At 41.7% G+C, this 27537-nt stretch overlaps 2 protein-coding genes across 6 annotated transcripts; both read left to right on the top strand.

Annotated features, from left to right (window-relative positions):
• The first annotated feature begins 265 nt into the window (after nt 1–265).
• On the top strand, nt 266–8844 carry GPR161 (G protein-coupled receptor 161). 2 transcript variants are annotated; one of them, XM_074534709.1, is made up of 5 exons: nt 266–633; nt 1155–1879; nt 3381–3485; nt 4733–4864; nt 6182–8844. In XM_074534709.1, the coding sequence occupies exons 1-5, from the start codon at nt 266–268 to the stop codon at nt 6427–6429; spliced, it is 1578 nt and encodes a 525-aa protein (XP_074390810.1). In that variant the 3' UTR covers nt 6430–8844. The 2 variants fall into 2 exon arrangements, with proteins under 2 accessions (XP_074390810.1, XP_074390811.1); XM_074534710.1 differs by having other exon boundaries at nt 4733–4852; nt 6182–8842.
• A 295-nt stretch (nt 8845–9139) lies between these two features.
• TTF2 (transcription termination factor 2) lies at nt 9140–27532 on the top strand. 4 transcript variants are annotated; one of them, XM_005494046.3, is made up of 23 exons: nt 9141–9338; nt 9417–9528; nt 9737–9823; nt 10925–10991; nt 11455–12411; nt 13315–13441; nt 14290–14472; nt 14691–14848; nt 15699–15780; nt 16049–16162; nt 17089–17239; nt 17923–18028; nt 19006–19196; nt 20090–20243; nt 21016–21107; nt 21829–21911; nt 22372–22511; nt 23260–23430; nt 23997–24055; nt 24946–25099; nt 25207–25289; nt 26266–26340; nt 27177–27532. In XM_005494046.3, exons 1-23 carry the CDS (start codon nt 9311–9313, stop codon nt 27319–27321), a joined length of 3519 nt encoding a protein of 1172 aa, XP_005494103.2. In that variant the 5' UTR covers nt 9141–9310; the 3' UTR covers nt 27322–27532. The 4 variants fall into 4 exon arrangements, with proteins under 4 accessions (XP_026653268.2, XP_005494103.2, XP_014127517.2 ...); XM_026797467.2 differs by lacking the exon at nt 14290–14472 and having other exon boundaries at nt 9140–9338; XM_014272042.3 differs by lacking the exon at nt 11455–12411 and having other exon boundaries at nt 9149–9338.
• The last annotated feature ends 5 nt before the right edge of the window (nt 27533–27537 follow it).

Below are 27537 nucleotides of genomic sequence, written 5' to 3'. Positions count from 1 at the left end.
CTCTTCCCCGTCACCTCTTCTTGTCTTCCCTGTTCTAGGCTTGGTGTTATCGTCTTTGGTGTGCCCACAGGCACTTTATTGCCCCTTCACTTGCCCATCTAAAATATGTAGTTTCCGGCATGCTACAGGTAAATTTTAACAAAGGCAAAAGGGCCTCCAGTCTTTGGAAAGAGTTTGAAAAACTAGTACCTGGATGTTTCTGAGCGTTGTTCTGCTTCTAGCTGTTCAGCATGTCTTGGCTGCTCCAGATCTGCACACTCTGACCATGAGCAGCAATTCCTCCCTCAGCAATGGGAAGGGCCTGAGGAACCTGACCACAGAGGAAGATGGGGCAGTCAGAGTCACTGAGTCCATTGCTATAATTGTCATTGCCATCTTCATCTGTTTGGGCAACCTGGTGATTGTTGTCACTCTGTATCGCAAGTCGTACCTTCTCACCTTGAGCAACAAGTTTGTGTTCAGCCTGACCCTCTCCAACTTTCTACTCTCCGTGCTGGTGCTGCCTTTTGTTGTGACCAGCTCCATCAGGCGAGAATGGATCTTCGGGGTTGTTTGGTGCAATTTCTCAGCCCTGCTCTACATGCTGATCAGCTCAGCCAGCATGCTCACTCTGGGACTCATAGCTATAGACCGGTAAGCTGCTGTTTGGTAATGAATTGTAACAAATTGTCCGCTCCTCTCATAGAGTAACCACTGCTTGTTCATAGAGTTGAGAAGCACATGGAGAAGGTTACACGGTGTACTGATGGAGTATCATTTTTACTTCAGCCCCTCATGAAGTTTTGATGTGGAGCAAGAAAAAGTGATATCATCAATAATGGAAAATGCAGACGTTCATCTAGTGTTTTTAAAGCTCTTGATGGTATAATAGCATACTATTGGATAAGCATGAAATAGTGACTTAAAATTCCATATTATACCCTAAGCATACACTCACACATAAGAGCAGATTTAATTGTTGCATGTGTGCCTTCAGTCACGTTTGCCAGTCTTGACTGCGGTGATACCTACTTGTACATGTAACTGTTTCTAGAAATGGCTTCTGAGCCTGTTTGAAGTAAAAAGAACTAGATATCAGCATCATTAAAGCATGTTCTTTTCTTTATTGTATGTCTTTTATGCTCCTGTGGACTACTTATTTTCTTGCCCTGCAGGTACTACGCTGTGCTGTACCCGATGGTTTATCCGATGAAGATAACGGGCAACAGAGCAGTGGTAGCTCTTGTGTACGTGTGGCTGCACTCCCTTATCGGCTGCCTCCCTCCCCTTTTTGGCTGGTCCTCCTTGGAGTTTGACCAATTCAAGTGGATGTGTGTGGCAGCCTGGCACAAGGAGGTTGCCTACACAGCCTTTTGGCAGATCTGGTGTGCGCTGCTGCCATTCGTGGTCATGATGATTTGCTACGGATTCATATTCCGTGTGGCAAGGATTAAGGCCCGCAAAATTCACTGTGGGAGTGTTGTCATTGTGGAGGAGGACTCGCAGAGGAATGGGAGGAAGAACTCTAGCACCTCCACGTCATCCTCTGGCAGCCGAAGGAACGCTTTCCAAGGGGTTGTTTACTCAGCCAACCAGTGCAAAGCTTTCATAACCATCTTGGTTGTCATTGGGGCTTTCGTCATTACGTGGGGACCTTACATGGTAGTAATAACATCAGAGGCACTTTGGGGTAAAAACAGTATTTCCCCTGCTTTGGAGACATTGGCTACATGGCTGTCCTTTTCCAGTGCCATTTGCCATCCGCTAATTTATGGGCTGTGGAACAAAACAGTGCGCAAGGAACTCCTGGGAATGTGCTTTGGGGATCGGTATTACCGCAAGTCCTTTGTTCAGCAGCACAGGACATCGAGGCTCTTCAGCATTTCCAACAGGATCACAGGTAAGATGTGGCTGCAAAAGACACATTCTTAATATCACCAAGAGCAAGGCTTCATGTGTGCCTGTGTTTGGCATGTTTCAGTGCTCTCTAAAGAGAGTTGGATGTTTCTGGAATTTTTAACAGTCTTTTATCAGTCAGGTTACATTTGAAAGGAGAATTTTTCTATTTTTTTATAGTTAACATAATTTTCCTACTGTAGTAAAACTTTCTCAGGCAGAAAAGACATAGTGATGAGGTCAATAAAAAGAATTTATTTTCTTCTTTCTCAAGCATTTCCTTTTGTGTGCCTTCCATTTTGTGTTGCCCAGATTTGAACTCTACCAAAAGTACTTTTTACTGCACTTTTTCTTTGTTTAATGGCCTTATGCTACAACTCTTTAAAATCCACTAAGGTTCCACTGGCGTAACTTTCTGCAAATTCAACTTTTAGGCTTAATTTTTGGGAAGAAAAGATCATAAACAAAGTAAAACTGTGTTAAACCATAAAACTATTTGATGTGTTCCCAAGTTGCAGACTGAGACCTCCAGTTGCTCAGTTTGGTGGCTTGGTTTGTTTTTTTTTTATTTTAAAGTAGCAACACAGTGACATTCAGATTTTTAATAATTTCCCTGATCATGTTCAGAAGCTTCCAAAAATAGAGCACATTCAAGGGATATTTCATGCAAAGGCATAAACTGAAATTGGGAAGGATGATCTAAAATGCAGAAGGAAGATGAGAGCAGCAAGGCATCTGTTTTCTGCAACCTGGGAACATTGGGAGAAACTGTCATGCAAATGAAAGAGTTGTGGAGCTGTAGCCACATAATAACCTCCAGGAGCCTTGACAAGTCTGTATCCAGGAAATGCTATGGATTAATACATTGGAAACTGAGGTGGGGAGGGAAAAGACAGGAAATTTCTTTCTTTTTCCAAGTGATAAACTTGAAGCTGTCAGCTTCTTATCAGATGTCTTAGGTGAAGGCTGATAGGGAGGAGAAAAAACTCCCAACAAACTCACAAGAAAATCTCAAGGTGAGATCCAAAGCAGCATCTTTGTAAAAATCTCACAATCTCCTCCCTTCATGTTTTGGAGATTTGAAAGAAGTTGGGCATCTCTGTCCCGCAACCTTGCTCCTGAGCTTCTTCCCACACTAATGGCGTGTCACAGCTGCCTGTGGCTACCAGGTTATTCTCTGTCTAGAAGATGCCTGGCCAATCTCCCCATCCATGTGAGAGCATATGTTTGGTGCTCAGCCTGTCTGGCTGGTAAAACACACAGATGCAGCAAGAGTGGGAGGGAGATGGTGTAGAGAGAAAGGAGACTTGCTTTTCCAAACATGAAAGGTGCTGACTGGATTTCTAAGATGGGAAGTCCAGAAGCTGTGCTCTCTGCTTCACCAAGGTAAGTTTTATATGCAGAATAATAAATAAAGCGGTAGAGTAGGTATTACTAGAAGAGGTTTTTACCTCTGCAAGCTCCTTAACCATTCACTGTGTAACAAAAACAAAACTTTCTTGCAGATTTGGGACTATCTCCTCACCTTACTGCCCTCATGGCAGGTGGGAGGCCATTGGGAAACAGCAGCAGCACAGGAGATACAGGTTTCAGCTGCTCACAGGATTCAGGTAACTGCAAGTTTCTTGATCCCTGCTTGGGCAGAAGTTTGCACTTGGCAGCAGTCTTGTGGACAGTCAATATTTACAGCCACAGATGTCTCCTGGTGGACAAATGACATGAAGCATCTGTTCTAGCTGTTCCAACAAAACTGCTGCAGTTGCTTTTTTCCTCCCTTGCTCTCAATAGATTTACTTGCAAAATGGTGCTTATGGAATGGTGACACTCCCTTGGTAATGTGTCCTGGGAACAATACTCACTGCTTTTTTGCCCTTCTCCTTCAGTTTCTGTTGTTCTTTGGAGACTTTCTCTGTATCTACAAGGAACAGAACAAAAAAGTGCTGTGAACGATGTGCTTCTCTGTTTCGTATTTTGTAAGAGACCTTGTCTTGTTCATCCTGCAGTGTAAACATAAACACATAGGATGGTTTCAGCTTATGATTTCATTACTACTTAAGATCTCTCAATTGAAGATGGCTTGGAAAAGGGAAAAAAACGAATTCTGATGGTAATTTTCTATCCAGATCTCTTGCTAGATTTTTCTGGCAGTTAACTCAGCTACCAGTCCTTAACTGCAGTAGTTATTTTAGAGAGTATTTCTGCTCTAGAGACACCAGAGAGTGATCTTTTAAGGATTGCTTGGTGTAAGGAGTTTGTTTCCTACTTTTGTAAAGGAAGTCTGTGGAGCTGGGATTTATTTTTGGTAGTTGTTTTCTGTCTGTTGCAGATGTTCAGCAATTGTATGTGATAAAAGAGAGCAGCCTCCTGGTAAACCTGCCTCAGTTAAGAGAATGTGGTGTTACCATCTTGTGACAGCAGTTTAAACAAATGAACAAACTAAAGTGATGCCAAAATGCTGTTAGAAGTGCCGTTGCTGGTTAAGGAGGGAGCACAGTTCATAGCCTGGGAATAGATACACAGTGATCTACTGTGAAATACTGTTTCAGTTTGTATGCTTTTACTGTGAGTTACTAAAGAGCAGAAGGAAGCCTTAGTCCCTCTTGCGTGTTGCTTGCTGCAGTAGTACATGATCCTGGGGCCTGCAATGCCCAGTCTCTAATCAGAATATTTACCAGTCCTTTCAATGAAAACTGACCTCATTCTTTCCTGTGCAGTGTTTAATGTGAGCTGAAATTTACTCACAAAAGCTGGATTTAGACATCATTTGAAGGAACTGCTGAAAATAGGCTGAAAATGTTTTGTTACCATATTGTATCTCCATGTTACTGTTTTACTTGGGGGTTCTTGCTTTTTTCAGGAACAGATACAATGATTCTTGAAGATTATAGCTCAGATGGCCCTCATGCCCCACACTGCATCTGTCCTCCTCGAAGGAGGAGTTCAGTGACATTTGAAGATGAAGTGGAACAAATCAAAGGTGAGTGTAGGGGTAAGTATGAAAATGCTCAGAGTCAACTATACTGAATGCTCAGGAAACCTCACAGGACCTTGAGAATTGTCTTGAAGAGTATCTGACCACTGACAGACCTGATCACTCATGCAGGTACAGCAGAAAGCAAAATCAGGCCTTTCTTCCAGGTCTCAAGTAGCAGCAGTCAAGGACAAGAGTTAGAAGCTGGGATTCCCTGCATATATCAAAATTAAATTGCACAGCAGTATCCTCTCTGCAATTCCACTCATCTTAGCGGCTGTTACAAGTTTTGCCTCTTTTGTGTTTCTTGGGAAATATATTTTCCTGCCCTCATATTTTGGTTGCATTATCTCTGTGTTTCTCAATTGCTGTCTCTTGTCAACTTTGTCATTTACAGACTTGAAATTCTTCCATTTACAGACTTCAATGATTTGAATATAATTTTATTGTGTTTAATTTATTTTTTCTTACTTAAATTCTACGTTACTTTACTGGGTGTGTTTTTCAGCATGTATGGGTGAAAACAGATGAACCACATGCAATTTTTTTCAGTCAGCTTGTTGATTCTGGGCTAGCAGAACATTGCAGTGATCATCTGTAAAATGTCAGAACATTAATTTATTCTGATAGTTACAAAAATTTCAATAGGAGACTTGATAATAACGACTGAGTTTTCTAAAAAATATGTGATTGTGGACAGGATGAAAATGAGCAGAATGCCTTTAAGAATCAAGTAATAATAAAACCTAAAATAATGTAAAATTCTTTCTATGGAATTTTTAAACGTCTTGGCAAAATTCCCCTTTGCCCTCTTCCCAGCATGAGATTAATATTTCCTTGTACAAACACATTAGCATACATTTCCCACTATCTTTCTGAGTGATTATCTAGGAGCAGACATCTAATTTCTTGTGAGAGTGAAAGAGGAAAGTCTCAGTGCACAATTCCCCACAGGTTTAGCAGTTCTCCCTGGTGAGTCTCAGGCTTTTCAGCATCCCTGAGGCTTTAAATTATTTCAGCAGCCTCACTGAAGAGTTATATTTAGGATGAACTCTTGTACTGGTCAACATGTTGGTGGGTAGAGAGGTGTACAGATGCTACAAAAATAGCTGCAGATTATCCCAGGTCTGAAGCTCTGGAAGTTTTGTGTTCACAGAATGGTGTAGGAAGCTTGAGTATTGTTGCTAAATAACTGTTGGAAAATAAATAATTGTTGGAAAATAACTCTGTAGTTATTTTCCAGAGGGCATGATCATGCCCCTTTACAACAGGATCTATATTAGTTTTCAAGCATTTTCACAGCCATGCTTACCACCTGTTATCTTTTTTTTTCAGAGGCTGCAAAGAATTCTGTTCTTCATGTAAAAGCTGAAGTGCATAAATCTCTGGACAGTTATGCAGCCAGTCTGGCCCGAGCTATAGAAGCTGATGTGAAACTCAGCCTGTTTGGGGAAGATGCTTTACCAGGAGCCCTGTTCCCCTCATGGACTCTGGCAGGAAGCAGTGGGAACATCCGGCGTGGTGCCAGGCCCCATGCCAGCCAAAGACTGAAGCTGCAGAGCATCGATGAAGGGAACATTTGACACGAGCACTGGCGTGGGAAAACAGAATGAAACCACTAAGCAGGTCCTACTGCAGCTGGTAGTGTTTCACCAGAACCAGGACACCTTGTCAGAATGTTTCCAGTGTTTTTTCACACGGAAATAACTGGGTTCTGGTACTTGCATTAGCATTTTACAGCAGTGTTTGTTTACTGGTTGGGGTGCTACTGACTCTTCTGCACATCATTATCACACAGCACATAAGGAAAGCAGGGCTTGGTTTCATTGACCACATCATTAGTCAGTTGAATCTTGGGTCCATTGGCCAAAGCTGATACCAGAACAAAACAGAAAAGGTATGTGCAGTGTTTAATTCATTGTTACATCCATCCTTTTCTGACCACCAGGATAATCAGCTGATACTTGATAGCTGTAGTGTTCCGTTAGGAGCTTGTACATTGGATAAGACATAAAGCCTTACTCCCAGCTGAGCAACGTGGACTTCACTAAACACAAACCCTGAACTTTTCCCAGAGCTCATGCAGATTATGGTCCTACTTACCTTTGCTGGGGGATATTTCTGTCTGTTCAGCCATCAGAATGCCATATCTGACATCGGACTGTGTTTTGCTTCAGTGGCATGGAGCACCAGCTCCTCTGGATGTAATGAATGGGAATAAACATGTGCTGGGAACAGCACAGAGATAGGATTTGAGGAAATCATTAGTGCAGAATTCTCTGTTTCTTTGAGAACTTCAGCTCATGTTTTGCTGTTATTAAAAGGGCACTCTGTGGCTGTGCTGAACCTGACAGAATATAAATGAGATATTATCACTTCATATTCAGGATTCATCTTCTAGAGAGAAGACAGCTGGTTTTGGGTTTTTTTAATCATGAGGGAATGTAGTATTTAAGCTGTAGTTACCTCAGTGCTTTTATTTCTTGGAGTATTAATTCATTAATCTCAAAAATAAGAACATTTGGCACTTATATTGCACTTTGCATGTTCTTAAGCACTGTACAGACATTACCTTGTTAGGCCTTTGTGAGAGGGTTGATCAGCCCTGCTTGCCAAAGAAGGGGAACTCGGCACAGCGAAGCTGCTGGCAGTGAAACAAGATGCAAAGGGGGCAAATTCTATAAGGAAAAGAGGGATGAGGTGGATCATTCGAGTATAACCAGCTTGAGGAACTTTTCTGTGCCTTTGTGGGCTACCCCCTTCCTTACTTTGTGGGGTTAAAACCCTGCCTCACTGTGTATGCCAGAGAGGAGATGTAAGTGAGCAGGATAATTCCTTGGGGGTGGGTGTCAGTAGCAAATGGACTTAAGGACCAAGGGTTTGCACGTGTTTACTCTGTGTCTGCTCGCCTGTGCCTCTACCTTTCCCCAGAAGTACTTTGTATGGGGTTTTGCTGCAGATTGTTTGGAAATCATGATCAGGATGTTTCCATCTGGGTAAAAACAGGGTGTACACTCTTTGAGTTTTGTCTTTTTATGACCAGAGGCACAGAAGCAAAGTGTTATGAGGCAGAGCCTCGATCCTATACTGTATTTAGACATCCTATTTGTCTTTGTTCCTGACTCAGAGATGTATTTCAGCACAAGCTTATATCCATCTCTGGACAAAGCAACTTGACTTTCTGAACTAGCCTGAATCCCATTGTGTTCCCATGTAAAATATAACTGCATGCTTAAAATTCAGTACATGGTTTGCTGGTTTAAGAACAGGCTGTTAGAGCAAGAACACTTAAGTTCCAGAAAGCTGGCTCTTAGCATAATGCAGGAATAAATAAATTAATAAAAGGGAGGTTCTAACTCCTGTATTTTGTACTTCTAATGTGTTAGAGGGATTACACCTGGGGACACTCATTAGGAAAAAAAGAACCAAAAATCCCAGTATTTGCCAGGAAATGCTCTGCAGGGAGGTCATTATTGCTGTCATTACCGTTACCATTCCAGTCACAGTCCCTTGTAGTATTCAACACTCCTTAAGCTGTGCACTTGCCTGGAAGTTTTTTTTGTGCATCCTTTTTATTCTGTATTCCTGCTTGAAACAAGTTGAGCAGGGCGTTGCTGAATGCCAGAAGGGCACACACTAGTATGAATGCATTGAGGAGGAGTAGGTGCTGGCTCATAATGCTGTGTTTAGGAGAAAAAATTCCAAGGCATGTGATGAAGCACGAAATCGATGGTATTGTGTAAAAAGTACATTTTTCACACAGGTACTGAGACAAATGCAGCCTTCAGGCAGGTCAGGGGGGTTGCAAGAGTTTACACATGGCTGAATTTGGCTGCCTGTGTTAATGTCAGTAATCCGTTATTTAGTGTAAATGTTGTTCATGTTTTTGTACCAACATTATAACCCTTCCATAACTCTGTTATTACCAGTGTTGTTCTCTCACTTGAGTTGTCATTAACAAAAGCAGCAATTGAGAAATGCACACGTTTTGTAAAACTGTATTCCCATCTTAAATACAAAAGAGAAAAAAAAAAACAACTTCTTTCCAGTTTCCGATGGTCTGTGGTATTTGTACTATTATTTCAACTTACATTCACCCTTAAATATTTTACTTTTGAACGTGTGTCCAGCGGGCGGGATGATGCTGTCAGGCGCGGCAGCTGGGGCCGTTTCCAGGACAGGGAGGTGTCCGAGTGGAGCACGGCTCCCTCCGCACCCCGCGGCCTTTGGGAGCGCGGCCGCGCCGGGTGCGCCCCCGGGGCGGGGCCCAAGACCACGCCCCTCGTTGTATGGCCGCGCCCCCTCAGCGTCTCCCCTCCCGTCTGTTCCGGCCCTCGGGGGCGCGAGGAGAGCACAGCGCAGCGGCGATTGGCTGCCCCGCCCCTGCCCCGCGCTGATTGGTGGGAGCGCCGGCCCGGCGGGATCGGCCGGTTCAAAGGGCGGGCGCGGCTGTGCCGCCCGGCCATGGAGGCCGTGCTGTGCTCCGAGCACGGTGAGGGGCGGCCCAGGGGCCTCCGTGGGGGGCGGTGTATGGGGGGTTCGGTCTGACCAGTTCTATTCTTCTCCGCAGGGTCCCTCTGCTTCCTGAAAACGGGCGTCCGCGATGGCCCCAACAAAGGGAAGAGCTTCTACGTGTGCGGGACGCAGGGCCCCGCTGCCTGCGGCTTCGTCCTCCCAGCGCAGTAGGTGCAGGGCAGGGGCGGCAGGAGGGGGACGATGAGTCAGGGGACACACTTGGCTGTCCTGGGGCAAGTTCGCTGCTGTGTCAGCAGTCGCAAACTTGTTTTCTTACGTAGCCTTTTTTTTGTCGCAAGTGATTGCTTTGCGGTGGCAGTTTCCTGGACTGTTGGTCTTGGCTGTATTCTTCCGCTTCTCCTTTCCTCCCTTCAGGGTTCCTGCTTCTCACTGCTTGATCCATGAGGGGTGCGTGGTGGAGCTGCAAGTACTGGTTCAGCAGCCGGACAGAGATGAATACCAGTAAGTTCCTCAAATTTTTAAAAAACCGAATGTCTGCCTTCAAACGGGTTAAAACTGTGTTCCTTTTTCCTTCTTTATCGTATGTTCAGTGCTTAAAATAATGTTCTCAAATGTTCAGTGCTTAAAATAATATGTTCTCAAACTGATTCTGTGCAGTCGTTTAGTCATTTACGTCAGAAAAGCTTGCATCCTGTGATTAAGTAGTTTTTCTGTAATGAGGATTTAACGTCCACCTAAGCTGTACCTAGGTTCTGTGGGAAAGGAGGCCCATTATTTAGAGTATCTCATTTTTATGGCATCTTTGAAGACTTACTTTGTAGGATGCTGCCTCTTAAAAATAACGATTATTATTCTTAGGATCAGGAGGCTTTTAGCTCTCTTTATTATTTATGAACAAATGAGAGAGTTGAACTACCAATCATTCAAAGTGAAAACAGGGGTTTGTTGCACATGTTGAAACAAATGGTGTTGGCGGACCAGAGAGAACTTGCAGTTTCCTTCTAGAATTGAAGAGAATATTTGAGCCCTGAGGCCTTCACTTACCCTGCTTCCGAATGTTTGCCACTTTTATTAGCAGTTACATCCAATAGTATAAACCTGGCTCATCAGATAATGTTTGTTTTTAACAGAATTGAACATGGCTCTGTGATTGGATTCATCCAAACTCAGCATCAAATTCCCCAATGTTAGTTCTTATAAAATACTTGCAGCAATCTTGGTTGGCTGCTAGTTTTAAAAAAGAGTTGTTATAAAGATGAGGTAGCCTGTGCAGTGTAACTAAAAGAAGAGTTGTTTCCTTGCACCTTGAAATCTAAGATGCTTCTAAGACTTTAAACATAGACAGTATTTTTGCCTGCAATATTTAGATATTGCTAAAATTTAGAAAAACCTCTAACCCTAGGAATCTTTATTCAGAGCACACTACTCATGTAAAACCTCTGTTGCTAGTGTTCACAGCCTTTTGTTATGCAAAGGTCTGGAGAAAAAGTACAGACTTGTGGAACTTGTCTGTGATGTTTTTGGTGCAAAGTACTTTTAAAATAATGCTTAGAGCTTCTTCATTGGCTCCTGGGATTGAAATCTTGTTTTAATCCTTGGTAGGTTGTTTTACCGATGCCTTAAGAGTAAGTTGAATGGGAAGAAATGGTGTGGAAGCTTCCCATGGCAGGTAAGAGTGTTTTGTTTGCATTATAGTATCACCTTACTCCAGCATGGCTTTTCATTCCATATACCATAATCACCTCTGAAACTACTTAGTGGGAGATTTTATAATTTCCAGCCAAGAAGTGTATCAGGCCTGCTGTCCTCTAGATGTGATTTCTCTTTCTTCTGAGTTCTGTGAAGTACTCAGTATTCTTCAGTCTTAGAAGCTTGGATTTGATTTCTAGCTTTTTTTCTAGAGATTGTGCTATTGGGACTTGATCCCAGAAAACAATGGGAATTGCAAAAAAAGTAGAAAACCAGATTTTGTTTTGGATTTCTTATGAAATATTATCCTGATTCTGTTAAAAGGATAGGAAAGATGATCTTGGTAGAGGATGAAGTCTTGCTTGAGGTGATAAGGTTGTGTGTATTATTAACAGGCTTTAATAATTTTTACATTAGCATTTACTGCCATGTGCATATTGCAGGATCCAAAAGCTAACAAAGTGTCAAACCCCTTGGAATCCCAGCCCAGAACAGTACCTTTCTTCAATCCCGCTAGCCAAAGAAATCCATTCAAAGTGCTAGATGAGAATCAGGCACCATCATCCTGGAAACAAATGAAGCAAAGAAATGGAGAAGAAATTAAAACAAAAGGAGCTAAAGCAGAGAATGAGAGTGTGCTGGTATCACATAAAGAAAAGAAATTGACCTCTGAGTCCTCCATAGAGACAGTACCTCTGGAAGAGCTCAAAAATCAAAATAAATCATCCACAGGAAGTAAAAGTGACCCAGAACTTCAGGAGACTACAGTGTCTGAATCCAAACTTTGCCTTTCTGAGACTAGGAAAGGGAAAAATACACTTTCAGAGGAAGAGAAGTATGGTGGCAGTGCCAGGGAATCCAAGAAGCCTTCTGATTGTGTGGAGAAGGAGCCAGGCACAAGATCAAAATTCTTACCGCTAAGTCTTGGAAAGCAAAGTACAAGTACCAAGCCTCCAGGAAAGGAGCAGCTTGGAGAAAAAAGCTTAAAAAGTTGTAGGGACAAAGATACAAGAAAGAAAGATTGCAATGGTCAGAACAATGGTGAAATGATACCAATGTCTAAGGAATATGCCCCTTCCCCAGCAGGAGTACAGTCAGCATCGGAGTGTGCTGCCCTGAGGGGAAGGGCAGAGGCAGAGCTGCCCAAGGCACAACTCAGGCCAGGGCTGCCACAGTCTCCTGGTGAAGCCTCTGCCAGTGATAGTGATAAAGAAGAATTTGTTTGTTCCTCATCGGGTGAAAGTAAACCTGAGAAATCAGTTGAGATTCCTTCAGGAAAATCAGGAAAGAGTGTGCAGGGGACACCTTTGCCAGGAGCAGCAGCATCATATCATATGGAAGGACCCCAGGACCTTAAAGTGCTTCATAACCGTCTTCTACTTGAGCTGAAACAGAAAAAGGTCATTATTGCACCTATTATTTGGGGGTTTTATTGTTCTGTTTTCAAGGTGATTTTTGTTACTCATGACAGGCATCAGAATATGTCTCCTCACAGCAGAAACTCAAAATGGGGCTTAGGAAGATGTGGCATGGAAGGCAATTCAGCCTTTGTACAGACTGGTTGTAATAAGCAGATAGAAACCAATAACTTTGACGGTAGTACAATCTTCTGCATTTGGGGATGCTCAGTTTTGACCCACCTGAGGTTGCGTCTTGCCTTTTACTCTGAAAATAATTTGCATAAAATGGAATAGTGCACAGCCAGTTTAACCTTGGTAAATAAATGGCTGTCTCTTGGCCTTGTGCAGTAGGAGTGATTTAGCTATGAAAGCTGACATTGGGGTGAAATAACCTACGTGCCTGTTTGCTTTTTTTTTTTTTTTGAAAATTGCCAATCACTGTGTTTTACAGTTTTCATTATGACACCCCCCCCCCCCCACCTTTTTGTCTGGAGTTCAGAACAGAACTTTGAAATGAAGTCAGAACTGTTTGTGCAAGCATAGAGAGAAAGGTGCAAGTAGGTTAAATATGTTGAATGTTTTGAGAGGTGTTAAGACTGTCTGACTCACCTGACTGCCTGTTTCATAAAAAGGAGGAATTCCTGTGTCCTTCCATATTTTCTAATGAAACACTCACTAATAGTTAGTTTTCTAAAGAACCTTAATGGTTAGTTTATTTTCTCCTAAAAGACTATTTAATTGCACTGAATGGCACTTGAAAGCTTTTGGAGACTACAGAACAGTATTTAAAAGCAAATTAAAATAGCCTAGGATTAGTTCTTTTTAGACTTCTGACCTGATTGTTCTGTGTTGGCAGAGAGTTTGGTGACCACACTCAAGTTTTGGTTTCTTTCTTTTTTGCAGAGTACCTTGGCTACAGTGAATGTTCAGATGCTGCCAGATAAAGGGGAGCGCTTATTAAAGCAAGTGCAGGATTTGGAAGCTGCACTCAGTGCTCTTAACATTTCAGCAGCAGATACTAGTGAAAAAGGTAGGGCTAATTTTTTTTTTTTGTTTCTCCAGAAGTTTACAAAACAGTTTGTCTTAAAATAGTTGTTAATATGCAAGAAGCATAGCATATACTTATATATGGCTTGTGGTCTATAAAACGTTTGTCTGTTGAGATTTACTGAAGAGGAAAATTGTTAATTGTGAAGTACGTGCCTGGGAGCTGATGAACAGAGCAACTCAAATGTTTCCTCTGTAATGTAGTGGCTTCCCAAGGGAATTTCCTCCTACCCTTAGGATCTAGGTTTCCAGCTTTGGCTACATGACTGAAACAGGTATCTCTATGAGAACATGCCAGTGAAGTGTTCACTCCCTCTGTTGCATTGTGGATCTGTGTTGTTCATGCATGTCGTTATCACTGAATATTCCAGTTACCAGATTCAAAATTAGTAGCTTCCAGTGTGCCATTCCTGAGAGAGAAAAGCTCATGATCTCTCTTGGCTCATTTGTTCTTGGATATATAGTTTTTGTGTCCAAAATATAGACAAGAGACACAGCTTCAATATTGATAAATTATCTGGGAACAGGGAGCAAAACTGACCTTGTTTGCACTACTCTGATCACAGCTGCAGAATTCACTGTGTTGCTGTAAACCACATGCTGAGGCTGCAGCTGGACACATTGCTTGTCACAGCAGCAGGCTGAGAGCACATGTTCGTAGTTGCAGTAGCTCAGGTGATGTGGTAATCTACTATTAAACTGGTGTCACCACTTCATAGTATTTTCCAAGTAGACTGTTGGGCAAAATGAAGGCTCTTGGCTGGGCTATAGAGCAAGGCCCTTGAGATTCACTGTCCAACCTTTTCTGCCTGTGACTCCTTTCTCCTTAAGGGCAGGATAGCACAAGCAGCAGCTGCTGTGAAGAGTCTTTATCTAACCCAGTTGGCAGGCCAGGTGGTACAAAGTCGATAGCACCTCTCCTGCTTCAGGATCCTACAGCAAAGGCCTCTGCTGGCTCACAGAGTCACCTCTCAGTTGCTACTACTTTGGGTTCCAGTGACCAAAGTTTTGGAAGTAAGTATAGAAAGACTTTGCTATTACAGAGAACCCAGTTAAGTACTATTTCTGAAATAATCCTGCAACTTGTGGATACATGTGAGAGTACTAAGCCTGTTTTGTTGCTGCATACTGTCCCTCAGGCATCTGTAGCCACTGAAGTCAATCTCTGGGGTGAAAGATCTGTTTGGGAAAGTCAGCTTTGTAAACATATCTCTGGTACTGTATCTTTGCAGTGAGTGTTGGTGTGCAGAATCTGTATGGGGGAAGAATGACAGAAGACCGAATCAGGGCTGTACACAGTGCCACATTTGAGGCTATTAATCGTCTTCACAAATCTCTAGAATCCTGTCCAACAGAGGAGACAGCAGCTGAAGATCCCGCTGGACTGAAGGTGGGCTGGCAAGGACAGAAGCTGTCATGCTGATGAATGAATCACAATGAGTGGTACCCTAGAGCATTCCTTCCTTCCCACTTTGACATACTTTGCATCCTGCTGGAAGGAGATACTCTTATTTAGTTCCATCCGTGTTGTTTGTATGTGACTGGCAGAACAGAGGTGTGAGGAACAGGCTGAGAACTTCATTTTTCATTCTTCCTGATGAGCTATAAGAAATAATCTTTCAAGAAAGGTTTGCACGTGATTACGTTCATGGAATGTGATGAACTCTGGAGTAGTTCTGATCTGTTTGAGGTTATATACAAGGTATTGGAACAAAGGCACGTGCCTCTATAGGATGGTGTGTAGATGCATATATGTTGTGTCACTTGTCACATTGTCTTGGGACCTTTTCAGTGGTGGAGAAGGCCACTGAATGTCCTGTGGTGGTAGTATGTAGTCCCTCTTCCTGTTTTAGGAGTCTGTAGGGGGTCTTAGACTCGGTGAGAAAAGGGGAAGTGTTCTCAATCCTTTTCCTTGACAGTGGTAGCTGTTGGTAAGCAAGGCAATCTGGGGTGGATTTTCCCGCTGAACAAGCCCTTGTTATCTGCTCTCTGAGAGCACTCTGAGGCATTAGGCTGGTTAGTGCAGGAAACATTAGGAAGACCCACATATGGCACTGCTTGCCTCCTGTAGAAGTTGCTTACCTTGGGTATCACAGCCCCTGTGGAAAAAGATCAGTTAGGTAAACTCCTTTTAGTAGGATTGTAGTAAAACAGTTGAACATGGCAATTGGTACAGGAAGCAGAAGTGTCTAAATTTTGCCAGGTATTTCCTTCAAATCCTCTCTCACTCACCCCCTCAGGTCCCACTGCTGCAGCACCAGAAACAGGCGCTCTCGTGGCTCCTCTGGAGAGAGAGTCAGAGGCCGTGTGGAGGAATTCTGGGTGAGAAACAGAATGGCAAGTGGATTTTGTGGGGCAGATCTATGGCCAATAACTGGATATTTTGTAGACATGTCAAAAGGGCTTGTTTTCTGTGCCCTATTACCAAGTACAGGTATTAACCAATTACTAAATCATATGCTGACATTTTCATCTGTGTATTTTTGATTTTCTGGGTTCCCCAGGACACTTTCTGTTGTAGTATTTCACTCAGTGTAGATCCAAGGGGGCTCATTTGTGCAGGTGATAACTTGCGTGCATCTTTTTGCAGCGGATGACATGGGCTTAGGGAAGACTTTAACCATGATTGCTCTCATTCTGGCCCAGAAGCAGCTGAAGACAGAGAAAAGAAAGGAGACATTAGAAATATGGCTATCCAAAAATGGTATGGATTTTTTTTCCATTCTACAACACATACATTATGATGAAGTGCCATCTGAAATGCCTAAAGCATTGTAGGTTGTAGAGCAACACACTGTATCTGTGCTCATATTTCTTCTGCAGGAAGCTTTCATTTGGCTAAATTGTACTGTGCCTCCTTACATGGCCTTTCTCTGATCAGGGTCATTTTTGTCTCCCAGTGGATGTGTAGGATTTTCTGACTCATTACTTTATATTGTTTGGAGATTTTTTTTTTTTTTTACTGATTTCCTGAAATAGTTAAAGCCAGCATCTCACAGAATCACAAGATGGGAAGAGACCTTCAAGGTCATCAAGTCCAACCTGTTCCCTGCCACCTCAACTAAATCATGGCACTGAGTGCCACATCCACTCTTTTTTTAAACATATCCAGGCATGGTGACTCCACCACCTCCCTGGACAGACCATTCCGGTACTTTATCACTCTTTGTGTGAAAAACTTCTTCCTAATATCTAACCTGTATTTCCCTTGATGCAGCTTGAGACTGTGACCTCTTGTTCTGTATGTTGCTGCTTGGAGAAACCCCCACTTGACTACAACTACCTTTCAGGAAGTTGTAGAGAGTGATATGTTGGGTTTGCAAAAGATTTCACAGTTTTTTAAACATATGTGTAGTTTTCATAGGGACTTCAAATAGTTACTACTCACCTCTCTGTAACTGATCTTTTTTCTTTCCAACTCTCCCCCAAAGATCACTTTTATCTTGTCCACAGACACTGGGGATGTTAGTGCTTTTTTAAAGAGTATTGCTTCTCTGTCCACAGTTTGTACTGTCTGTATCCTCATGAAATTGGTTGGACACTCTTCTCAATTGCAAATTTCCAAAAATTCTCTCTTTGTTCTAGTCTAATGTGAAGACAGTGAAACCTGTCTGCAATATTTTCTTTTAGACTTCACTGTTATCCCTTCCCATGGCACTTTAGTTATTTGTCCTGCATCCTTGATCCATCACTGGAAGAAAGAGATTGAGAGACGTGTGGTCTTTGGCAAACTGAGGGTCTATCTGTACCACGGGGCAAATCGAGATAAGCATGCAGAGGTGTAAGTGCTAAACCATAAATATGACCAAGAAAAACAAAATATGATGTAGCAAGAGACACTGTTTATCAAAATTGAAATGAAAGTGGATGTAGAATGATGGGAGAATGTGAAGTATTAAAATGTGGAACGTCCAGAAAGTCAGACTGATGTGTGCTATCAAGGTGGGCTTAGTAAAACGTTTATGGCCTGTGCCCATGCTCAGTGGTTCTGGTGGAGGCTGTTGTTGCTTTTGATATCAAAAAAAGGTGCATATTCTCCAGAAGTTCTCTTGCTTGTAAAGACTGTCAGTGGCAGTTTCTTCCATGCTTGTGCTTGGTAGTTGTATTTTTTATCAGTGATGTGTATAATTCAGTGTATTTTCTAGATCTCTTCAGGCGATGCTGAGCAGTATTCCTGGGTGCCAGGCTCTAAGTACAGCTCATGCCATGTGGTGTGCATTCTGATCAATGGGCTTTTCCTGTCGTCTTGAGCTTGATGTGTCAACTTCCAGTATCCTTAAAATGGGGACAATGTGTTTTTCCTGTTTAACTGCAATGAAGCTCAGTTTTCTATAAAACTCGGAGTTTCAGCTTGTGTAGCACTGTGTTGTTCTTAAATGCATTCTTCAGCATGCATTTAGTCTCTCTAGCAAAAAAAAATTCTTATTGGTTCTTGTTCCTATTTACTACTTTCTTTTAATTCAGGCTTTCTGGATATGATGTTGTTGTCACAACCTACAGCCTTCTCTCCAAGGAGATTCCCACAACCAAAGAGGAGGGGGAAGTCCCTGCTCAGGACCATGATGTGGAGGTGAGAAGCCATAATGTCTATAGGGAATTGCCTTAAAGTTTTGTTCTGAGGTGTTACAAACCATTGTTGTTTGAAGTAGCACCTTATATGTGCTACAGTGAGCAGCAACTTGATTTATTTTTTTTCATAAGCTCTTGTTGATTATTTTTGTAAAAGCAAAGTGATGAGAGGAAGTGCTGTGGAGCAAGAACAGATATATTCACAATATATATGTTCTGTGGAATTATAGAATATGTTGCATTGAATTCAGACAGTTGAAATGTCTTAAGAAGTAATTTCAAGAATGCAATGACGAATCTCATTCTCCTTTTGAGGTGAAGGAGTAGTAGAATCTTCTGTTTGTTGCTTGAAGCGCTAATGCCACCTCAAACTACCAGAAACCTCAGGCTCTGGGTTAGTCTGAACTGAGACTGAGGCAGCTTCCATGCTGCCTTGAAGAAACAGCAGTGTGCTGGCTGGGCTATGAAAATAATGATGTGATTGCTGAGTGCTGACTGAAATGACTACACAGTGTAGAGGAAGTCTCTTGCTGTCTCCTACCTACTGCCCAATTTCTAGATGTAGCTCTTGAAGAAAACAGAACTTGGAATTTTCTGAAATTTCTAGTGGCATCTATAAAATTTTGAGGATCAGAATAATTATGTGGTCCTTCATCTCAGCATAGCAAAACTTTACTGTTATGAAACACCTCTTTAAACAACAACATTATAAGATAAAATGTTAAAAGCATGAAAATGAACAAAATACTAGAAATTGTTATTGAGATCAGGCAAATAAGTTAGTTTTTGGCTTATAAACTTTAAACATGGAAGCTTTAAAGAGATGATTTTTTGAGACCGTTTAGTACATGACAGTAAGAACATAAACTGCTGCTGACTAACATCACAAAAATACTTTGTGCTGGAAAAATGTGTTTGCCAGTGCCTCCTTAAAGAACCTAGGTTTTGATTCAGATTATAGTCTGCTTTTTCTTTCAGAGTGGATCATCTCCCTGTTCCCCTTTGCTCAGGGTAGCTTGGGCTCGAATTATATTGGATGAAGCTCACAATATTAAAAACCCACGGGTTCAGACCTCTATAGCTGTGTGCAAATTGAGAGCCAGTGCCAGATGGGCTGTCACTGGTACGCCAATACAGAACAACTTGCTGGACATGTACTCTCTGCTGAGGTGAGCTGGCTGCATGTGACACATGGGCAGGGATCCAGTTTTAGTAATTCTTCTCTGATGAAGTGCTGAAGTTGTTTCTAAGTTTGAGATGTGTCTAAGATATGTGGAGTAGTGGGATTGGTTATATTAATGGTTAGCACCATTAGGTAGTAGGATTAGTTATATTAATGGATTGCAAAGGCTGTGGTGAGGCATTGCAAAAGTCTGACCATGTGTCTGCTGTTGCATGTAGCTTTTCTGCCTCCATGGAGAACAAAGGGGAAGTTACCTTGGATCTCCTTTGTCTTCAGGATGAGTATGCACAAAACCAGTTTTATGAACAGAGGTTTTTTGAGTTAATCAGTGTTGTTACCAGGGTATCTTGGGGGGACCTTCTTAGAGTGTTGCGCTACGAGGGCATTGAAGGAAAGAAACTTTGAAACTTTGGATTCTATGAACAATGATAAACAGGTGCTCCTCATTGCTGAGGGAGGATAGGTTACAAGTGGTGTTGTAGAACCAAAGAGAACTTGCATTTGAAATTAATTTTGGATAATTGAAATTAACTGTCAAGTAAGAAGTTTGCTATTTTGAAATAACTGATGAATATGGTTTTTGGCAAGTTCATCTGGATGTCCTTTGTTTGCTGGTGATGCTTGAAGCATAATGGGCTAAGAGGAAGTGATGGGTACAGAATCAGAAAGAGGTACTTACAGTATTCGTGATAGTAGGACATCTAAGCAAAAACGTTATCACCACCATTAGACTGGAAATTAATTACTGCTCCTTGGTCATGCAGTTATGGCATTTGGAAATGGTTTGTTTTGGTAGCAAGAAATTTGGTTCTGGTCACTCCAGAGTAAGTGAAGAACTCTTCTTCCCTTGGTATGAAGTCTCTTTCCTTCCTGTCACAGGTTTCTACGTTGCTCTCCTTTTGATGAATACAAAGTTTGGAAGTACCAGGTAGATAACAACACAAGGAAGGGAGGGGAGAGGCTAAGCCTGTTAACCAGGAGCCTCTTACTGCAGAGAACTAAGGACCAGCTGGATTCAGCTGGCAAGCCCCTGGTAAGAACTTCACCCTCCAAAACTATACCATCATTCCATTGTTTTCCTTGCAGCAGACAGTTATTTACATGCATAAATTTGTTAATGGGTGGGGTTTCCCATCTGCTGCAGCCTCTTGAGCAAGAGAAGCAAATGTCTGTGGGATGATTTGGTTGCTTACCCAGAAAGCAGAATTATAGAAAATAATGAAACCTTTCAGTTATAAATCTCATATTATTTATATCAGACAAAAATATGCCAAGTAATTGCATATAGATGGCCACTTAGTGGAAAGTTAGTCTAGATCACTGGACTAGCCTGGGTCTGAGAACCCAAGCTGCCACATGTCAAATGGACCCGGTGTGTACTGGAGCATTGGCTTTCTGCATTGCTTTTTACAAACAGTCTGTTAAATGGAATATTAGTCGTGGGTGTGTCTTAAGCCTTTAAAAGGTATAGTTTTAGTGTACTGTGTGATTTTGAAAGGGGAAATAAGGTACTTTAACAACACAAAAATTTATCCCTTTGTGGTAGTTGTTGCAGTCCATACATAGTATGAACTTGTTATTGGATGAGCTGGAATAAAGACTTTACTGTGAGTGTTAACCAGGCTACTTGGAGTTCTGTGAGCGCCTGTTTTGTCATAACTGCATTAATACGTTTGGCTTTAATGCACAAACAGCTTCTTCTGAGGTTTAGAGTGTTTGTTGTGTTAAATCTTGGATTGCTGCTGTTTGTGATGCTCTCTAAGACTTGCACTACATACATCTGATCCTGTGAATTTTCACTTTAGGTATCTCTACCCCAGCGTAGAACGCAGTTGCATCAGTTAAAACTTACAGCAGAGGAGCAATCTGTGTACAATGTGCTCTTTGCACGATCCAGGTATGAATGTGGGTAGAGATATGGTATTTTGTGGGTTTGTTTCTTATTGATATGGAAATCAGAGGAGACATTCACTTCAGATGAGGAGAGCTTTTGGATAAATTTCTGTTAATTTTTTTCCCTTCTGATTTACCTGTCTAGTGTGTTTGAAAATACACTGCTTTTGTTCAGGTAGCAGGGAAAACTGATTAATTTCTTTTCTCCCATATATTCATGCCTTATATGAGCTTTGTATTCTAGCCTTACACTTAATCTCACTGATTTCAAGACTCCAAAGACTTGGAATTGCAACAAGTAGTTCTTAAATGATGATCTGTGAGCACCTGTAAATGAGAGAATTATCATCTTTGCTCTGTGATTCGTATACAGTTAGAAATTATGCTGGCCTCTCCAGATAGCTGTAATGCAAGCCAGCATCACTTTGTGTTCTCCTAGGCTTTCTCAGCAGTCTCCCTGTAAAGATTTTCCCTTCCTTTTAAATATGGATTTTAAAGTGTTCTCATATTTAAAAGGCAGACTTGCTTTCTCTTGTGATTTACAAAATGCATCTTTGGTTTTGATCAGACTCAGGTTAAACAAGACTGGAGTTTTTTGTGTGATCATTTTTGTGACTGAATGATTAATGAAACCTTCCTTACCTTAACACATCATCAGCTTGCTAAGCTCAGGTCCCTCTTGCCTTTTTTCTTGCTGTGAATCCCAGTGTCTGTCTTTTTTACAGGTCAACACTACAGTCATACCTAAAGAGACAAGAGCAGAAAAATGAAGACAGAGAGTATGATGGTGGTAACCCCTTTGAGAAAGGTTTGCACATGCCCTCCCCTAAAAACGTTTTCAGAAGTGGCTCTTAAGTGCACAGCTCAGAAGGGGGAACAGACCTGGGGTCAGGACTTGGGAATTCTTCAGAAAATGCTCCCCTCATGTTCCAAAGACTTATACCTCAGAATACTAAGTGTGTTCTCATCATTGTGGCTCTGGGAAAATCTCTTAACCCTTCAGGGCCTAAAATTGCTTTTGAAATAAAGATCTAGTTGCTCAGATAACATGTGTCAGCATTAGTGTATGGTATATCATACTCTGATTTGTGTTATCTTTTTTCCCTTTTTAACTTAAATTGGGGGTTGATGAGTTCCTATGTTAAATCAGGCATTTGCTTGCCTGTTCATTCTTGACTCCTCTTTGTGAACCTCTTCCTGGAGGTGCATGGGCAGTGCTCAGAAATGCTTCCAAGAGCTCCTGATGTTTTGTCTTCCTTCCTTGGCAGTTGCACAAGAGTTTGGAGTCAGTCAAAAGGAATTTCTAGCAGGCTCACAAAGTGCCTCCCAGGTCTCAAGTACTGTCCATGTCTTGTCCATGCTCTTGAGGCTCCGTCAGTGCTGCTGCCATCTGTCCTTACTGAAAGTGGTAATTGCATTGTAGTGGTGTGGGGTTTTTTTAAAGTGTTTATGCAAGTTAACAGACTTGGTAACATCTTTGTTTCTCTTAGCTCTGAGATTATGAACAGAGTCAATTTTAGGACTCTCTGTTTTGAAGCCCAGGATGTTTTAGATGGGCTTACGTTCTACTGAAGAGTTCCCCAGCATAACTTATATGGGCAGCTGTGTCTTTGAAAATACCTTTATTCAGACAAAACAGGAACTAGAATTTTAATGGTAAAAAAGTCTTAATCTTAACCTAGTCTCTTGAAAAGTGCACAAGTGTAGCCTGTTTCAAGGGCTTTTATATTGGAGAGCTCTGTCAGTGCTTTGAAGTTGCCTTGCATGAAGCAGACTAATTTTTCAGTTCTCAGCTCTGAACTCATATATATATAGCAGCTGTAGAGAGAGTTCAGCTGTTAGGTGAACAGGCAGGAATTTATGTGCTAACATCTGTAATCCTGCAGTTAAATGCTGAGGCACGGGGGAAGTCCAAGGAGACTGGACCACAGGAAATGGCTAAGCTCACATGCTTTCCATACACTGTCCCTTTTGGGGCAGAATAAAGGTCTAAAGGAACTGTTTGATCCAGTAGTGTTTCTTAATTGTTCTGTCTTCATATTGCATAGCATCCTTCAAACCCAGTGTCCTCAGCAGATACTGTGCTGACTGGATCAGTACTGAATTTGATCTCAGACTTGACTGTGATCTCTTATTATTTTCCTTTCTTCCCACAGGCTCTGGATCAAGTAAACTTGAACAGTGAAGGCCTTGCACTCTCCATTGAGGAACAGCTTGGTGCTTTGACACTGTCTGAGCTCCAGGCTCCTGATTCCAAGTCAACAGTCTACCTCAATGGCACAGCTTTTCAAATAGATATCTTTGATATCACCAGGGAGAGCACCAAGGTATTCATGTTGTGGCATTCTTACCTTCCTTGAGAAGCTTGGATTTCAGCACTTTGTCTCTTTAATGGTAATTGCAGATCAGGCTAAGTTGCCAACTGAGATGAAATCAGATTAATAGATTGATAGCCTGCTGAGCCCCTTCTGGGAGCTCCAACTTCTCACACGTTGAGCAGTACTTTTAGTAAAGCTGTGAGAATGTGATTACTGAAAAACTGTAAGTGAAAATCTTAACCACTGGATTCCCAGAAGCTCAGAAGAGCTTGTATGTGAAATCATGGTGCTTGTGATGAGCAAGAAAAAAGGGGTGGCGGCAAGAGGAGAGGTTGCAATAACTTCCCACAGGAAGGCTGGAATCCATAAGACAGGCTTGTATGATTTCATTTCCTGGCCCTGTTTTCTGCGGGGGGAGTGTTCTTGCCAATGACTATTAAAATCTCTTCAAACTCTAAACACAGAAGAAATTTCAGCTGAAAAGCTCTTTTGATCGCTTTTAGTAGAGAATATCCAAGCACAAGCTGGATTATGAGAGCAAGCAGACTAATGTTTTGAATTTTTTTTTCCTGTAGATAGCTCAACTCTTGGCCGAATTGAAAACTATTCAGAGTCACCCAGAGCCTCATAAAAGGTTAGCAACCATGTCCTTTTCTTTAGTCATAGTGATTGAGAGAAGCATATTGTTTCTTGACAACAGCAGAAATAGCTTAAAATAATTTAATACAAAGCTGATGGTATGATGAAATGATGTCAGTACTGCAGTAGTTGAACATAAGTCTTGAGGAAATAAAAAAAGTTTAAGACAAAAGAGGGGAGTTTAAGATACCAATAAGTGTAAGCATAAGGGAAAATGTGTGAGAAGTCTCAGGCCTTGAGGCCCAGGAAGACTGTTCTCCAGAAGTAGGATTGGGAATAATTTTGTTGTGATGAGAAGTATTTGCCCACCCTACAACCAAAAGAAATGGAGGACTAAAGTAGAGATTGAAACTGAACCTGGTAGAGATAAAGGATTGCATTGATCAGAGGACCTGTAGAAAGCTTTTTTCCAAAAAGTATTTTCCAAAAAGTCTTTTCCAAAAAGTATTCCCTTCATAAGAATGGGAGGACCAACATTGCTTTTGTACCCTTTCAAGAAACTATTAAACAAATTACTGCCTCATAAACTGTTTAGTCCAACAAAGTGGAGAGTGAGAGGCTATAGTGAATCTAAATATGGTGTTGGTATTGATTTTTGTGATTTTCAGAAAAAGCTGTATTGTGACTCAGGTTTGTGGTTGAGAGGTGAAAATGTAAAATCCAAAAATAGAGGTGAAAGTTATAGACTTAATTTACATGAAGTTTATTGGTTATTAGTCTTTCATAGTAAGTTCTACCACTACACCTCTATTTCTGAGTTGGAAAGGGGCTTGGCTGCAGTTTGCAGTGGGGAAGAGTGCCTGAATTGTTGTTGGGTGAGACACTGCAATGACCAAACTGTTCCAGTAGTGAGTGCTGGTTGTGAACTCCCTGTTCTCTCTCCAGCGTGGTTGTCTCTCAGTGGACAAGCATGCTCAAAGTTGTAGCTGTGCACCTGCAGCGCCTGGGGCTGAAGTATGCCACAGTGGATGGCTCTGTCAATCCCAAACAGAGGATGGATGTGGTGGAAGAGTTCAATAACAATCCCAAAGGGCCTCAGGTATGCATTCAGGGCAGGGAAGTAGTCCCTAGCCCTGCTGTGAGCAGTTGTGACGTCTGACTCAGTGGTTGTAAACAGATTCCTCAACTCTCTTTTGGCCTTTGAAGGTAATGTTGGTCTCGTTGCTGGCTGGAGGCGTTGGCCTGAACTTGACTGGAGGAAACCATCTCTTTCTCCTTGACATGCACTGGTAAAGAGAAATACAAATTCCATCTTGGAGAGGATATGTAGGGCATGCTGCTTGCTTTGTCACTGGATGTAATGTTTGATGCAACTGGGTTAGGCAGGAGGTGTTTAGCTTATAGTTGGGGTTAGTGGTTAGTTGGGGGAAAGTGTTTTTACTGTGGCCTTCATCCAAGATACTGATTTGTCAATCCAGTGCTCACTGGCCAGAAATACAGTTCTCTAGGGGCAAGTAAAAATAGAGGAATATAGCAGCAATCCAGGTATGCAGCTCTGTATCACAAAATGCTGCCGGGGACTTGGCAGTCCCTGGCTTAATTTCTTGCAGTAATAGAAATGGTGCAGTAATGCCTACAGGCAGTTTGGCTTTAAATAAATCAATGGTGTTGAGTGTAGTCAGCAGCTGGGCACAGCTAGAGTACTTTGGGTTTTACATATGAGAAGAGTGTGTGCAAGCTCCTGATATTTGTGCTGTCTCATCAAAGTCACAATCGCAGGTGTTTTCAACTAAACTTTACTCATGAGAACTTAAAAAGCAAACTAAATGTTTCTCATGCAAAACCAACTGCTATGTGGTAGCACTAAGGAGGTGCTTCCACAATATGGAGGTTACACCAACAAGTATTCCCTGTAACTTTATCAGATGGACCCACCTCTTATGTAAATATTCCTGAGTGATGGCCTTTTTCACTGGGGTTTGCCTTTTTGCTTCACTCTCTTTCCTTACCACCTACTCAGCTTTCTCTGAGTAGCAACTGTCAGCTTGGGGCTACATGGACCAGTGGTCTCAGTCATGCAGTTGGCTTTCCCAGGGCAAAGGGAAGTACAGTCAGGGTGTCAGGCTGGCCATCAAGCTGGTAAACCTAAGGTAGCCTGGGAGAAGTTTTAGCTCTACAGAGGAAGAAAACAGGATTCCCTGGAGGCAGGAAAATGAGTATAAATGGTTTTGTTGTTTTTTTTTTTTTTTTTAAATTACCTTTTAGGAATCCTGCTCTGGAGGACCAGGCATGTGACCGCATTTACCGAGTGGGGCAGAAGAAGGATGTTGTGATACACAGGTCAGCATTTTACTTAGCAGAAGGAGGAGCTGCTGCTTATATACTGCCTGGCTTTAGTCAGTGAGATGAGACCTTGTTTTATCTACTTACAGCTAGACACAAGGTCTGACAGTGGCATTGAGATTTGGGCAGTGAGATAAACATGTTTTCATGTGTTCTGTGTGGCATTTGCATGCATGTTGCTGTCCTGGCAGCTAGCAGGGTTTCTTGTTTTTCAGCCTGGAGTATTGGGAATGTCCTGTTCATTCCTGAGAACAGTTTGGGCACCAAAAGATTTCTCTTGATTGAGTGGACATTTTTTCACTGTGATCCCTAAGCCTGAACCTTTCTAGTATCACTAATAAAAAACACATAAAGCATTTCCAATAGGTGGCGAAATTGACTTTTATAAAAAGCATCTGTAACTAAGTACTGAGAGATTAAATTAAATGCACAGCACATTTAAAGACTTGAATCTAAAATGTTCTTTTGGGTACAATGTTTTTTGTATAATAGGTGCCATCACTTATCATGCGATAATTACAGGATTTTGTTGCACAATTGCTGTTACTTCAGATGACCTAAGTTGAGACCTGAAGTGCATCAGACTTATATTTTAAATGCTATCATGGTTGGATATGAGGATAGCTGTTTTCTGTTCAGAGCTTGTCGCAGTTTGAGACAAAATAGGAGGAAAATATTTTGTCAGTCACATAATTGACTAATTATTAATTTCTAAGTAAGATAAATGTTTTGAAATATACTGGGGAAGTGTTTGTATAACATTGATATTTTTTTCATAGCACTTGAGATGGTGTGGATTTGTTTTGTACTTTTTCAATTTTTTTTTTTTTTAGATTTGTCTGTGAAGGAACAGTAGAAGAGAAGATCCTACAACTCCAGAAGAGGAAGAAAGGTCTTGCCCAGCAGGTTCTGTCAGGCAAAGGAGAAATCTTCACTAAGCTCACTTTGGCTGAGCTCAAAATTCTTTTTGGCATCTAATTATCATTTGCAGTACCCAACAGAAGGTAACTTTTACCTGTGAGTAACTGCAGATTTCATCATAAGGCTTCTGTTCTCAGGTGGTCGTTTATTTTGAAGAAACAACTACATTTTTGTAACTGTTCTGGAAAGTTATCAACTTCAATAGCCAGTTTTAATATTGATCATTAACAAAAGTTAATAAAGTTTTAAGGTATTGTTTTGAAACAAATGGTT

Source organism: Zonotrichia albicollis, chromosome 2, assembly GCF_047830755.1.
Source record: "Zonotrichia albicollis isolate bZonAlb1 chromosome 2, bZonAlb1.hap1, whole genome shotgun sequence".
Taxonomy (NCBI): Eukaryota; Metazoa; Chordata; class Aves; order Passeriformes; family Passerellidae; genus Zonotrichia; species Zonotrichia albicollis.
The sequence above is the reverse complement of the archived record's forward strand: the minus strand, read 5'-3'. Positions and strand labels throughout refer to the sequence as shown.

What these genes read in the sequence shown, in the direction of transcription:
- GPR161 (XM_074534709.1), top strand. Translation starts at nt 266, where the DNA reads ATGAGCAGCAATTCCTCCCTCAGCAATGGGAAGGGCCTGAGGAACCTG. An exon ending in GGACTCATAGCTATAGACCG is followed by an intron (nt 634 to 1,154) that starts GTAAGCTGCTGT and finishes CTTGCCCTGCAG; the next exon opens with GTACTACGCTGTGCTGTACC. An exon ending in CATTTCCAACAGGATCACAG is followed by an intron (nt 1,880 to 3,380) that starts GTAAGATGTGGC and finishes ACTTTCTTGCAG; the next exon opens with ATTTGGGACTATCTCCTCAC.
- TTF2 (XM_005494046.3), top strand. Translation starts at nt 9,311, where the DNA reads ATGGAGGCCGTGCTGTGCTCCGAGCACG. An exon ending in GTGCTCTTTGCACGATCCAG is followed by an intron (nt 21,108 to 21,828) that starts GTATGAATGTGG and finishes TCTTTTTTACAG; the next exon opens with GTCAACACTACAGTCATACC. An exon ending in TGGTAACCCCTTTGAGAAAG is followed by an intron (nt 21,912 to 22,371) that starts GTTTGCACATGC and finishes CTTCCTTGGCAG; the next exon opens with TTGCACAAGAGTTTGGAGTC.